Raw genomic sequence first — 15955 nt, 5'->3', positions numbered from 1 at the left:
CCCCCCAAGTATGGTTGGACTTTAGCATGAAACATAGCACCTCCAGTGGAGGCTGGAGTCACTTACACCAAACCCTGCTCCCCCGCACCTCATGAGGGATCTTTATTAGCGCAGGTTAGACTGTGAGCCAGCACAATGGGCCTCTCCCTCAGAAGACCAAAACAGGCCCCCCCACATGTACCAAGTCTACTGATCATAGAGTGCTCCCAAGCATTAGCTTCAGTTCCGGTAGAAAGAGGAACAGATTTTTTTCCCCCATTTTTATTTTGTTATATTAGTCACCATACAGTACATCCCCAGTTTTTGATGCAATGTTCCATGATTCATTATTTCTGTATAACACCCAGTGCTCCATGCAATATGTGCCCTCCTTAATACCCATCACCGGCCTATCCCATTCCCCCACACCCCTCCCCTCTGAAGCCCTCAGTTTGTTTCCCAGAGTCCACAGTCTCTCATGGTTCATTCCCCCTTCTGTTTACCCCCCCTTTCTTCTTCCCTTTCTTCTCCTACCAATATTTTTTTTTATTTTTAAAATTAAAAATATTTTCTTTTTTTTTTCCTTGGCATTAGGTTTATAGTTTTTTCTTCATTTGTTGGCTTGTTTGTTTGTTTCCTTTTTTCACTTTTGGGATCAGGCTTTTTTTTTTTCTCTCTCTCTCTTTCTTTTTCTTGGGAATCAGGCTTATACTTTTTTGTTTATTTATTTGCTTTCTGGTTCCCGTTTCTTTTCTCTTTTCTTGAAGCAGAGTCTTTTTTTTTTTTTTTTCAGGCTTATCTTAACAAACAAATCAAAGCACATCTAGTTAAAGGTCCAAATACCAAATACTCCCCACTGCAAGCAAGGAGGAACTTTACAGAGGATTGGCCTGGGGGAAAGAGCAGCCAAAATACAATAGCAGAGTGCACAAAGCATACACCAGAAACACTTCCTGAAGTGACAGGCCATTAATATAGCATTACTCTCAGGAGCAATAAACATAGCAAGCTTTCATACACACAAAAGACAGAAACTTAGACATAATGACAAGATGGAGGAATTCTCCCCAAAAGAAACATGAAGAAGAAATCAATCACAGACAGGGATTTGCTCAAAACAGATATAAGCAATATATCTGAACAAGAATTTAGAACAACAGTTATAAGAATAATAGCTGGGCTTGAAAGAAGCATAGAAGACACCAGACAAACCCTGGCTACAGAGATAAAAGACCTAAAAGCTAGTCAGGCTGAAATAAAAAATGCTATAACTGAGATACAAAATAGACTGAATGTAATCACAATGAGGATAGAAGAACCAGAAGAACCAATAGGTGATATAGAAGATAAAATTATGGAGAATAATAATGCTGAAAAGAGGAGGGAAAGAAAACTATTAGATCATGAATATAGACTTAGGGAACCCAGCTATTCCACAAAGTCCAATAATATCTGTATCACAGGAGTCTCAGAAGAAGAAGAGGGAGAAAAAGGGGCAGGAGGTCTCTTCCCTAATCTGAGGAAGGAAACAGGCACTCAAGTCCAATAGGCATAGAGAACTCCCCTTAAAATCAACAAAAACAGGTCACCAAGACACTTGCAAAATACAAAGATAAAGAGAGAATTCTGACAGCAACTAGGGCAAAAGGTCCTTAACCTACAAGGATAGAGACATAAGGTTAGCAGCAGACCTGTCCACAGAAACATGACAGGCCAGAAGAAAGTGGCATGATATATTCAATGTGCTGAATGGGAAAAATATGTAGGCAAGAATACTTTATTTAGCAAGGCTGACATTCAGAATAGGAGATATAGTATCCAAGATAATTAAGAACTAAAGGAGTTTGTGAACAGTAAACCAGCTCTACAGAAATATTAAAGGGGCCCCATTGAGCAGGAGAGACCAAAAGCAACAAAGACTAGAAAGGAAAAGAGACAATCTAAAGGAATAGTGACTTTAAAGGTAATACAATGGTACTAAATTCATATCAACAATTACTCTGAATGTAAATGGACTCAATGCTCCAATCAAAAGACATAGGGTATCAGAATCGATAAAAAAATGACCCATTGATATGCTGTTTATAAGAGACTCATTTTAGACCCAAAGACACCTCCAGATTGAAAGTGAGGGGGTGGAGAACCATCTATCATGGTAACGGACATCAAAAGAAAACTGGAGCAGCCATACTTACATCAGACAAACTAGATTTTAGACCAAAGACTGTAATAAAAATGAAGAAGGGCACTATATTATAATAAGGGTGCCTATTTATTCTATGAGGTCCTCCTGAACAGTGGCAGCCGTGAGTTTCCCTCCCTGGGGCAAGAGAGTGGGGTAATGCCATCTTCCACAAGATGATCTAACATTTGTAAATACTTATGCCCCCAAATTGGGAGCAACCAAATATATAAATCAATTAATAACAAACTTAAAGAAACTCATTGGTAATACTACAATAATAGCAGGGGACTTTAACACCCTACTCAAAGCAATGGACAGATCATCTAGGCAGAAGATCAACAAGGAAACATGGCTTTGAATGACACAGTGGATCAGATGGACTTAACAGATATATTCAGAGAATTTCATCCTAAAGCAGCAAAATATATATTCTTTTCGAGTGCACATGGAACATTCTTAGGTATAGATCACATACTGGGTCACAAATCAGGCCTCAACCAGTACAAAAAAAAAAAGACTGAGATCACTCCATGCATATTTTCAGACCACAACACTATGAAACTTGAAGTCAACCACAAGAAAAAATTGGAAAGACTGCCAATACATGGAGGTTAAAGAACATCCTACTAAAGAATGAACGGGTTAACCAGAAAAATTAAAGAAGAAATTTAAAAAAATACAAAGAAGCTAATGAAAATGAAAACATGACAGTCCAAAACCTTTGGAACACAGCAAAGGCGGCCATAAGAGGGAAGTATATAGCAATACAGGCCTTTCACAAGAAGGAAGTAAAGTCTCATATACAAAACCTAAGCTTACACCAAAAGGACCTGGAAAAAGAACAGCAAATAAAGCCTAAAACCAGCAGAAGAAGGGAAATAATTAAGATTAGAGCAGAAACAAATGATAGAGAAATTTAAAAGAACAATAGAAGAGATCAACAAAACTAAGAGCTGGTACTTTGAAAAATTAACAAAATTGATAACTCCCTAGCCAGACTTATCAAAAAGAAAAGAGAAAGGACCCAAGTAAATAAAATCAGGAATGAAAGAGGAGAGATCACAACCAACCCCACAGAAATACAAACAATTATAAAAGAACATTATAAGCAATTACATGCCAACAAATTGGGCAATCTGGAAGAAATACATAAATTCCTAGAAACATATAAACTACCAAAACAGAAACAGGAAGAAGTAGAAAATTTGAACAGACCCATAACCAGCAAAGAAATTGAATCAGTAATCAAAAATCTTCCAACAAACAAGAGTTCAGGGCCAGATGGTTCCCCAGGAAAATTCTACAACGCACTTAAAGAATTAATACCTCTTCTTCTGAAGCTTTTACAAAAAATAGAAATGGAAGGAAAACTTCCAAACTCATCATAGGAGGCCAGCACTACCTTGATTCCAAAACCAGACAAAGAACCCACTAAAAAGGAGAATTACAGACCAATATACCTGATGAACATGGATGCAAAAATTCTCAAGATACTAGCTAATCAAATCCAACCATACATTAAAAGGATTCTTCACCCTGATCAAGTGGGATTTATTCCTGGGCTGCAGGGGTGGTTCAATATCCTCAAATCCATCAATGTGATACACCACAAAATAGTAAAAGAAAGGATACAAACCATATGATCCTCTTGATAGATGCAGAAAAACCATTTGACAAAATACAGCATGCTTCTTGATAAAAACACTCAAGTAAATAGAAATATATGGAACACACCTCAAAATCATAAAGGCCATATACAAAAGACCCACAGCTAGTATCATCCTCAATGAGGAAAAACTGAGAGCTTTTCCCCTAAGGTCAGGATCATGGCAGGGATGTCCACTCTCACCACTGTTGTTCAACATAGTACAGGAAGTCCTTGCCTCAGCAATTAAAGAAGAAAAACAAATGAAATTCATCCAAATTGGCAAGGGAGAAGCCAAACGTTCCCTCTTTGCAGACGACATGATACTCTATGTAGAAAACCTAAAAGACTCCATCAAAAAATTGCTAGAACTGATACATGAATTCAACAAAGTCACCGGATATAAAATCAACATACAGAAATCTGTTGTCTTTCTATACACCAATAATGAAACAGCAGAAAGAGAAATCAAGAAATCAATCCCATTTACAATTGCACCAAAAACCATAAGATACCTAGGAATAAACCCAACCAAAGAGGGAAAAGATCTGTACTTAGAAAGCTGTAGAACACTTATGAAAGAAATTGAGGAAGACACAAAGAAATGGAAAAACATTCCATGATCATCGACTGGAAGAACATTGTTAAAATGCCTATACTACCAAAGCAATTTAAACTTTCAATGCAATCCCAATCAAAATAACACTAGCATTTTTCACAGAACTAGAACAAACAATCCTAAAATTTGTATGGAACTAGGAAAGACCCCAAATAGCAAAAATAATTTTGAAAAAGAAAAGCAAAGTGGGAGGCATCACAATCCCATACTTCAAGTTGTATTACAAAGCTGTAATCATCAAGACAGTATGGAACTGGCACAAAACAGACACATAGATCAACGGAACAGAATAGAGAACACAGAAATGGACCCACAACTATATGTTCAGCCAATCTTTGACAAAGTAGGAAAGAATATCCAATGGAAAAAAGACAGTCTCTTCAACAAACGGTGCTGGGAAAACTGGACAGCTACATACAGAAGAATAAAACTAGATCATTCTCTCATACCACACACAAAGATAAACTCAAAATAGATGAAAGACCTAAATGTGAGACAAGAAACTATCAAAACCCTAAAGGAGAACACAGTCATAAATCTCTTTGGCTTTGGCCATAGCAACTTCTTACATCACCAGAGGCAAGGGAAACAAAAGCAAAAATGAACTATTGGGACCTCATCAAGGTAAAAAGTTTCTGCACAGTGAAGGAAATAATCAACAAAACTAAAAGGCAACCAACAGAATGGAGGAGATATTTGCAAATGGCATATCTGATAAAGGATTAGTATCCAAAATATATAAAGAACTTATCAAAATCAACACCCCCTCAAACAAATAATACAGTTAAGAAATGGACAGAAGACATGAACAGTCATTTCTCCAAAGAAGACATACAGATGGCTAACAGACACATGGAAAATGCTCAACATCACACATCATCAGAGAAATACAAATCAAAACCACAATGAGATACCACCTCACACCTGTCAGAATGGCTAAAAATTAACAACTCAGAAAATAACAGATGTGGCAAAGATGTGGAGATAGGGGAATTCTTTTGCACATTTCTTGGGAATGCAAACTGGTACAGCCACTCTGGAAAACAGTATGGAGGTTCCTCAAAAAGTTAAAAATAGAACTACCCTATGAGCCAGCAATTGCACTACTAGGTATTTACCCAAAGGATGTAAAAATGCTGATTTGAAGGGGCACGTGCATGCAACATAGCAGCAATGTCCTCAATAGCCAAACAGTGGAAAGAGCTGAGATGTCCATTAATAGATGAATGCATAAAGAAGATGTGTCCAGATATATGTATGTACATGTATATGTGCAGATAGATATATATATATACATATATATGGATTTACATGTATATATGCATATATATGTATTTACATGTATATATGTGTGTGTGTGTGTATAATGATATATTACTCAGCCATCAAAAAGAATGAAATCTTGCCATTTGCAACAACGTGGATGGAACTAGAGTGTATTACGCTAAATGAAATAAGTCAGTCAGAGAAAGACAAATATCATGTGATCTCACTCATATGTGGAATTTAAGGAACCAAACAGATGAACATAAGGGAAGGGAAGGAAAAATAAAATAACATAAAAACAGAGAGGGAGGCAAACCATAGGAAACTCTTAACTATAGGGAATAAACTGAGGGTTTCTGGAGGGGAGGTGGGTGGTAATTTGAATTAAAAAAAAAAAGATCTTACATAGCACTGTTTTGTATCCAAACAACCCCCCCTCAAAAAAACAGTATATAAAGTTTCCAAATGGACCAAGCTAGGTAAGTCACAATTTGAAACTGATCTGACTCCCAAGTCTGTGATCTCTGTCTCATCCTACCAGGCTCTAGTCAAGGGCAAAAAGATGAGAAAACAGTTGGCTAGAGCATAAGACACAGGATATATGTGGCAATAAAGCTTGACAAGGAGGTTGGAGCCAGGCCATGAAGGGTCTTGGATTGGGCACTGTGGAGGTCAGTGGGGTAGCGAGCATGAAGTAATCAAATATGGAGGATGAAGGGAAAAGTTGTGAGAGGGCAGGGAGCAAGAGAAAGGAAGGAACATCTTATTTTATTTCACAACATTGCCAGGATTTGAAGGTATTGATGCTAGTAGGAGACTTCTGAGAATATGTAAACGTCTAATACTGGGCAATCTTCGGGAGAAGGAACAGGAAGCCTGAGTCTGGAGTTCTGTTAGATCTACCCTAGACAGGAAGTCATGTGTGCTTTCTTTGCTGCCTCTCAGCATTGCGGTCTCAGAGAATGTTCTCTTGGTTACTACCAACCCTACTTTGCCAGGGTACTTCAAAGCATTCAGAAATTTCTTTGATTTGTAGGGACCTTTTAGAGATTTTGCAGAGTCAGTCAAATTAAATCATGAGGACTTTTAGATCTGAGAACTGGATGTAAATATGGATGAAGAGGCTTCGTGTTCTTCCCTTTTATTAAAATTGACTTTGAATTGCAACTTTTAAAAACTAAATCTTGGACAGTTAATGCTGGAAGAAATGCCTGTGATCTTCTGATAATTTTTAAACATGAAAAAACTGACTTCTGGGGAGGTTATGAAATTTGCCGAAGATGACACTGAACCTGCCTGGCTGACATTAACACCGAGGTTGCCCTGTGCTGAGAGCCCTGTGCTCTTTGTGCTACTCCACAGGCTGCTTCTGATTTTAATAATGTGGCCACTCATGCTGGGACCAACCAGCTGGAGAGTAGTGGGGGCATTTATTTACCTAGGGGATTATGGTGATAGTGTAATATGCCCTTTGAGAGGCCCTCTTCCAGAACATTGCCTTAAGCATGAAGGACACTAATTCTGCCATCACAAATAGGGGAGAGAACCATAGACTCTCAAGTCATCCCAAGTCAACACCTCTATCCATGTGCTCACCACTGAATTAAAATTGCCTCTGAGGTTCACCCACTGGCAAGCTTCAGAAAGGCTTTCCCTTCTTCCTATGCTGCCTGTTGGTTTCAGCTTGGTAAGGCTTGTGATTTGACTTAGAAGGGAAGTAGGGGATTCCTCTTCTGTGTGGGCAGTCCCAGTGGAATTCACTTTAGCCACTAGTGTGCCAGGAGACTGGGAAGCAGGGATTCCACACCCCAAGGCATGAAAACAAATCCCTCCCCATACCTTTGATCAGAATGTCTTGCCAAAAATAACCTTTGAGAAGAGATGTTGCTCTTGGCAGGAGCAATAGGTGGTGCTTTTTGGTTTTGGTTTTGTTTTTAATTTCCTTTTTTAGTGGGTAACACAAACATGTGGTAAAAAATTTTTAAAATATGAAAAAGTAGACCATGAAAAGTAAGTGTCCCCCCACTCCTGACCTCAGGCTTCCAATTCCATTTTCCAGAGGCGACACTTATGACCTGTTTTCTTAGTATTTCTTCAGATATATTTAATGCCCATACATGCATTATTAATATTTTTAACATGAATGTAATATATTTTGTATATCATTCTGCCTTTTTTCCCCACTCATATATTTGGGAGTTTCCTCCATATTAAACTGCTTTGTTCTTTTAACCATTAAATTACTATAGATATTTTATTTATCAGGCTTCCTTTCTTCATTATTTTACTTCTCTTTTGCTGTTGAGTACTCACTTGATTCAAGTTAGATTTTTCAACTCATTAAACAAAAGAGAAAAAGACAGTGTTAGAAATATATACACTCAAATCTACTGAAGGATTAGACCAGTTTCTATTGCCCATGTGAACTGAAAATAGTACAATCTTATTCCAGCATTGCAGTGAAAGAACAAACAGCTAGAAAGCTTCCAGAATTCACTCCCAGTACATTCTGGGAGTTTATGGCCATGATGGATTGATTGGTCACAGCCTTCTTCATGAGGAGATCTCTATGACTGCATGGCTTTCTTAAGATGACTGTTAAAAGCTCCATTATCCAAAATGGGAAATCGGGACTCAGAAAGCCACAATATACCAGAGAAGAGTTTGGCAGAAGTGGGGACAGATCTTAGATGTTTGCATGATGGAGCAGAATACTCGTAACTTATCTTAGGAGACGTTATAGAAAAGCAAGGGGGCAGGTAGGAAGTCTGGGTCTAATCTTTATAGAAAACTCGAAGTCTCTTGTCAAGTCATTCCTTCCATAGTCCTGCATTTCTGCTTCATAGGATATAACTTGTCAATTTCATTTGCTCACTTTTTTTTTTCCTAAAAATATATCCTTTTTCCTCCTTCAGGTGCCACCTCAGTATCCTCCAATTCAAAGTATCAGAGTACAATTTACCAGTAAGTATGGTTCAATTGATTCATGTTTTCAAAAAGAATCTTCCTTCTAGTCTCTTAATTTCTTCCAGAAAACAGAATCTCTCCCTACCTTTTGGGAAGCATGAAATCCTGCAATTGTTAGAACCTGCATGCTGTTTTCATTAGGTACAAGGAAGGTGTATAAAGAAGAAAAGGGAGTAATTAGTTACCAAATATGTGCTTGTCACTGTATTAATCACTTTATATGCCTCTCTTAATCCTTCCAGGAACCCTCTGAGTAGGAATTATTCTCATTTTTTAGGTAAGAAAACTAAGGCTTTACTTCTCACAAGGCTGTCTGACTTTACGACACATTGTTTCCCACTAAATCAATTATAGGACAAGATTTTGTCTTAATGAGAGTTGGCGGGGGGGGGGGGGGTCCTGGATATGAAGACAAGGTGATCCTCTAACTACCTGGATAGCATTTTTTGGATCCATGATTAAAATTAGGACAATCACCAGTAGTTTCTATATGGATATTCATTTATTTATTAAATTCTTCTGAGTCTGAAGGGAAGTATATCTTGCCTTCCATAAGTGGTCCTCATTTTCACTTCAAACTATGTCACCTGGGCCTGGTGCAAAGCAAGAATTAACTGAATTATGCCCAGTAGTGGAGATTTGTTCTGTCCTATCACTAAGGGACATGGGCCAAAGTGGGGAATCTGAGATGTGGTTGCTTGGCCATTCAGGATGATATTGTGAGGCAGGAATACAAGAAAGTCAGTCTTTTTGCCTTACACTTGGAATGGCCCTACATGAAGCTACCACAGCCAACAATCTCTGTCCTCTCCCAACCCTCATTTTTTTTTTCTCCTGTGGTGGCAACTCTTCCCAAGACATTTTCCAGGAAAAACTAGCAATAAGAAAGCAAAATGGAGAAGCAGGTCTGTGTTCTGGAGCATTTCCACCTGCATCTTACTGAGCAGAACTGAGCCCATTAAGCTTAATGACTGCTAGCAAAGGCCAGTAGTAAATGCTGTTGAGAAGTCTCGTGTCCCCGGCATATGAAAAATTTGCATTTCGTGGTCAGGTGGAGAGAGGATAGGAAAGTGCTAACAAGCAATTGCTTTGTGTGAAGGTGGTATGCAAGACCCGGGCAAGGGGGCACCCCTGCTACCCTTTGCCCTGTCTCTCCATTGACAAAGAAAGGAAGCACTGAAGTTTCCAACCCCTCCTGGTTTTGAAAAATCAGGGAAATCTCGAAGTTCCATTTCCTGCCACTGGTCTGTTTTGACTACTGCCAATTGCTGTAATCTCTCAGTTTTTGCATCCCAACCCCATCTGAAACTCTCTTGGCCACTAGTATTATTAGCTTTGCCTCTTCTTCCATTCCACAGGTGAAGCAGACTCCAACCCTCGTGTAGATGCACAATGTTCTCTTTCTTTCATTCTTTTCAAAATCTCTCCCTCTCACCCTTTCTTCACATGTTTTTAGACGATTTGGAAGGTTGTTGCCCGATGCTGTGCTAACTAATCATTTTTTTTCTTCTTGCCCTCCCCTCCTTAGGATGTGAGAATGAGAAAGGTTGCATCATCACATCCCCAAACAAGGATGAAACTATGAAGGTGCAAGACAACTCAATCATCATCAACTGTGATGGGTTTTATCTCGTCTCCCTGAAGGGCTACTTCTCTGAGAAGCTCAGCCTCAGCCTTTATTACCGGAAGGGTCGGGAACCCCTCTTCTCCCTGAGCAAGGTCACATCTGTTGACTCCATTGGAGTGGCTTATCTGGCTTTCAAGGACAAAGTCTACTTTAACGTGACCACTCACAGTACCTCCTACAAAGACATTCAGGTGAATGGTGGGGAATTGATTCTCATTCATCAAAATCCTGGTGGATTCTGTGCCTACTGAGGACCTGAGGGCTACATCTAAGCCAGGCACCAGTATGAACACTGAGCCGGGGTTGGACAGGACTCTGATTCTTCCTTGGGAGTGGAGAAATTGTCCTAGCCTAGGCCCCCATATATGGCCACACGGGATGTGACCAGAAGCAGATCCCCCAACTCAGGGATATTTAAAACTTATTTTACATACCAGTTAACTTTATTTATCCTCATGTCTTCTAAATCACCTATCCTTCATCCCTCATGGTTGCCTCAAGCCTACTAGGCACCTCTACAAGAATGAGAAAATGGGTGCCTCTTCTTTAAGGCACATTATTTCTATTGGTCAGGAAATTGTTATAATAAACTTTCTTTATTGAAAAAGACACTTGACTACCATTTGCTGGAAATTTGACATCTGGCTTTGTCAAAATGAAGAGGACCAAGAAAGGGGCTATGAATCTGCCAAAGGCGGTGTGGACTAACCCCTGGCAGCCCAAACTGTCTCTCCAAGATGAAATTAGTTCCTGTTTGCATAGTGTCTAAATACCTCTCTCATTTGGTGGAGTTCAAAAGGAAAATCATCTTGAGAACAGCTGTCACGATTTGAAGACAGCCAGCTAAGGAATACTTTGTGCTCTGGGCTTTTTTCCCTTTACCACTCTGCTCACTTTCCCAGCCTCCCATGTTCGGAATAGAAATTTCCCTTCAAAGAATCATCCTGGGGATGTGATGCTGTGAAAAATCTAATCAGTGATTTTAGGAAAACTGAGAGAGGTTTTTCTAAACTGGGAGAGTGAGATAATTTATTGTGATAATTTATGCCATCTTTATGGCACGGGAGAGCAGTGAAACTGCACATCTCAGGGTAAAAGTCAGTAAGAACGTAAATAGTCTGGGAAGGAAAACACATTCTTTGCCATGCTAGGCAAAGCAACACATGTGCGTTCTCCTGCTTATTCTGAGATACATACTCAGCCCTATTTCTTGTACACGTATACCACATTGCTAGCTTAAAAAATGAAGCAATTCTATTCTTGAATGCAAGTTTATGTCAAGACACTGAGAAGTTATTATATTATATGAAAAATAATGATATCTATCTAGAAACACCATAATATCGCATATGATCTAATACTGGTAATTGAGACTAGAATGACCAATAATGAGCAATAAGGAAAAGGATCCCTTTATTTTTAGTTTAAATATCCCTCTTGATGCATCAGGATTATGGCACTATGGACAAATTTCCAGATGATTTCTAAGTTCTCAAATTTTTGATAATTTTCTTTAATGGCAGGAAATGGTTTCCTCCCATTTTAAATAGAGTGCATAACATAACATAGAATCTTTCTGGATGATTCTGTGTCATCACAGTGATTGTATTGTGCTGCAGTACAGTGATATCTCCAGAATCTCCAGAAAAGGGGAAGGCAGTTTGCCCCTACACTAAATGGTCTCAATTACATTTGGATTTTTTTCTATCTATTTAACACAGTTTTCCATCTCCTCTTAAGTGTTTATTTATCTCCAACTATATTCTTGCCCCTCTATTTTAATCTGTTATGGAAAGAAGGTAAATAAAGATGCATGATGAAAAGAAGCTAAATAAGAGAAATTGTGCATAAGGTAAGAGTAACCAAGCTCTGAGTGGCTGCCAAGGCACTCACATAATCATATTCATGATCATGATCATAATCATAGGTAAATATTAATGGACGGTCTGCTGTGGACCAGGCATTGGGTTAATTGCTTTGCATGAATTGTTCTGAGCAAGATACTCTGTGATATTTGTCTTGACCCCTCAGAGGATTTAAATGTATGTGTGTGTGTGTGTGTATTTTTTTGTTATTGACTATGGTCTGCAACGTTGAAGCTACTCAATGGGTGATATCTAATAAGTAAATGTTTATGACTATAGATAATATTTAAGAAAATATATATTCACTTTTTAAAGTTTGGAATTTCTAATTGTATTTCTCCTGAGCATGCACATTCCAGGCCTCAGCATAGTTGTTCTGTGGGTTGTCTGTCTTTGTTGTCATGGTCCTTCCTCACAGATGCCTGCTCCCTTTGGGTACACATGGCTTGCTCTTCCCATGCTGGCCTCTTTCGGCCACGCAGGGATTTTTTTGTCATGCATCAGCTTTACTCCCCGCCCCCCCACTTTCACCCATCAAAATATGCGTGTCCTCTTTAAGTCATTCCTCCAGAAAGATAATTAAACCTTCTCCAGGCACAACAAAGTTTTGTGGAAAGAGAAGTGAATGAGAAGTCAGGAGATTGAAAATCTAATTTGATTCAGTCACTAACTAGCTAAGTGACCTTGGGCAAGTAATTTCCCATTTTTGGATCCTACTTTCCTCTCTTGTTAAGTGACTATTTTAGAATCTTATGCTCATAGTGCTAACTGTGAATGTTCATACTAAATGTCTAAGTACTGGTTGCTGTGAGTCAAGATGTATAGCCTTCTCTTACGATGTGTGGATTTTTTTTCTTAGACAAATATGTTCTCTCAGTCTTCTTGGTGATTCCTTCGAAAGCAGTTCCAATTGTTACTTAGTAACTTTCTATTTAGGGGATGGCATAAGGGATTCCAATCTTGATACAAATGATAATTTGTTCTTAAGCATACTGGGCAGGTTCCCTATTTAAAGTCATAATTGTGTAGTTAGTGCTTTCGCGGTCTCAGGAAGTATTAATATTGATATTAATAATATAGCTAATAATAATATTGATATTTACATGGAAACAAATAAAAGATTTCAGAATTCACTACTGGTTAAAGTGCTAGAGTTTTTATTTATCCTCTCTTCCTTACCTTGTTCTTTAGAGAAAGAGAGTGAACGAATGGGGGGGGGGCATGGGGAGAAGGGGCAGAGGGAAGGAATCTCAAACATACTCCCCACTGAGCTCAGAGCCCATCGTGGGGCTTGATCTCATGACCTTGAGATCATTACATGAGACAAAGTCAGGGGTTGGACACTTAACCAACTGAACCACCTAGGCACCCCTTCCTTTCCTTGCTCTGATCAGCTAATTCCCTGATGAGGGAAGGAAATATAAATATAAATATAAAATAGTTTCTTTCCACTAAGTATTGAGTACAGTGTGTAGTATTAACTGGAGTGGAGAGAAACTAGAAGCCCGGATATCAGATAAGAAACTAAGGGTTGATGACTGTAAAGGAAAAAATGGATTTCAAAAATAACAAAAAATTGATCAGACCTCCTGATTGGTAGCATGTCAGTAGCAGATAAAGGGAGAAATTAATTGGTTCATTCATTAAAAATGTTGTTTTGAGAGTCAGGAAAAAAAAAAACAACAAGCAAAAACAAGAAAAGAACAAATTAGAGTGTTAGGAGGAAAAAAAAGGGGGGCTTATCCACTTTAAATTGGGAAGAAATCTCGTTGAAAAGAGGACCTTTAACTCAAGATCTGAAAATTGGAAGAAACCAGCCGTTGAAACCAGAAATGTTGGCCAGGCCAATGAGGTGGGGGTGGATAGTGGGAAAAGGAAGTTAAAAATACCATCTATGACCATGTGACCAATTTCAGAAATGAGGACTATAATAGTTGTACTTCCTCCTTATTTTGTTATGACTACATTGATGTATACGTTAGCCAATGTTTTCCTCCCACTCTCCATTCCTTTGCCATCTGTTAATGGTAGTTAATTTTACATCTTATATTTTAAGTAGCAGAATAGCAAAGATGGGAGTGTAACTCAGCTGAAAAAACAATGAACATCACCCAAAGATGGATGAATGAATTTTGTATATTATTTGGGGGAGGGGAGAACCAGCATGTTGTACATGGGACAGCTGCATCATTTGTGGAAGTATCATTTTGACGTTATCTTTATTTGGAAGTAAATTATGATTAAAGGTTACTATGTGGCCAAGGGGTGAACTATGGTGGGATTTGTACTAGTACAAGTTAGCTAAGGTAGAAGCATAATTCCTAGAATTCTTTTCTCCCTAGAGTTACAGGGAGAAGTATGCATGAGATTTATAAGGTGGAAATAAAGGAACAGCCATGTTTATACTTGAAAGCCTGGAATACAGTATCAGGTACTGTGGCAGCTCATAGTCATTGTTGTGGATCTGCCGGCTGTTGCTGTGGGGCAACACCGGAACCCACACCTCATCTTGCTCCTTCTAGATCTTCTAAGCTTCTCCAAATCCTGAGGCAGGCATTTATGCAGCTCTGTGGTAAAGGGATCTAATTTCTCCCACAAGTGTCCTCAAGGTTGGTGGTGCCTAGAGACAGATGTGTGTTCCAGCTTGTTTTCATGGGTTCAGTGTTCAAGAGAAAGTGACAGTATTGAGATTAGGCAAAGAAGAGCCAACATGTAAGATGACAGTAGTCCTCAAAGAAGAAAACTAATACAGAAAACAGAAGAAATGCTAAAATTATAATTAAAAAAAAAACTTCTGAAATAAAAAAGATTTGAAACTACATATTAAAATGCATAATGCATAACCTTGGGAATCCTGACCCTGAATGATTGAATTTTAAAAATTACTGAACTTAAAAAAAGATAAAGAATTCAGTAATTATCTTGGCAAAAATATCATCACTGGACTAACACTCTAAATATTTTCCTGTCTGCTCTAACAAATTGCCACAAACTAATGAGCTTAAAACAACAGAAATTTATTCTCTTAGCGTTTTAGAGGCCAGAAGTCTGTAAAGAGTCTTACAGGGTTAGAATAAAAATGTAAAAAAGGCTGGATCCTTGTGGAAGCTCTCAAGGAGAATCCATTTCTTTTTTTTTTTTTTTTTAAATATTTACTTTTTGTTTTTTTAAGATTTTATTTATTTATTTGACAGAGATGAGACAGCCAGCGAGAGAGGGAACACAAGCAGGGGGAGTGGGAGAGGAAGAGCAGGCTCCCAGCAGAGGAGCCTGATGTGGGACTTGATCCCATAACGCCGGGATCACGCCCTGAGCCGAAGGCAGACGCTTAACCGCTGTGCCACCCAGGCGCCCCGAGAATCCATTTCTTTGACAGCTTTTAGAGGCTATTCTCGTTCCTTGGTTAATAGCCCCATATCACCTCAACCTTTTCTCCCCTTGCTTCAACACTCACATTGTTTTCTTTCGTTTCTATAGTCTGCCTCTGCCTCCCTTTCATAAGGATACTTGTGATTACATTTAGGGTCTATTTGGATAATCCAGGGTTACGTCCCTATCTGAAGACCCTTAACTTAATCACACCTGCAATATCCCTTTTGCCACATAAGGTAACATTCACAGGTTCTGGGTATTAGGACATGGGTATCTTTGGGGCAGGAGGCATTATGCAGCCTACCACAAACACTTTACCCAGAAGAAAACAGAAAACATTTTTAAAATACCCAAAGGAAAAATAAATATAAGCCAAGGATTTTATATCCAGCAAAACTGACGTTCAAGTATAGTGGGCATGGATAAATTG

At 38.7% G+C, this 15955-nt stretch overlaps 1 protein-coding gene and 1 long non-coding RNA gene across 2 annotated transcripts in view; one reads left to right on the top strand and one right to left on the bottom strand.

Annotated features, from left to right (window-relative positions):
- Positions 1 to 13258, top strand: part of TNFSF4 (TNF superfamily member 4) — a 28858-nt gene extending 15600 nt beyond the window's left edge. The window contains exons 2-3 of the mRNA XM_026509343.3: positions 8610 to 8658; positions 10190 to 13258. Of these exons, the coding sequence (XP_026365128.1) occupies positions 8610 to 8658; positions 10190 to 10539 (399 nt within the window). The 3' untranslated portion in view covers positions 10540 to 13258. The remainder of the gene's footprint in view (positions 1 to 8609; positions 8659 to 10189) is intronic.
- Positions 1 to 15955, bottom strand: part of LOC123001584 (uncharacterized) — a 218432-nt gene that overhangs the window by 98896 nt on the left and 103581 nt on the right. The window lies entirely within an intron of this gene.

Source organism: Ursus arctos, unplaced genomic scaffold (assembly GCF_023065955.2).
Source record: "Ursus arctos isolate Adak ecotype North America unplaced genomic scaffold, UrsArc2.0 scaffold_2, whole genome shotgun sequence".
Lineage (NCBI taxonomy): Eukaryota > Metazoa > Chordata > Mammalia > Carnivora > Ursidae > Ursus > Ursus arctos.
This window is presented reverse-complemented; position numbering and strand designations above follow the sequence as displayed.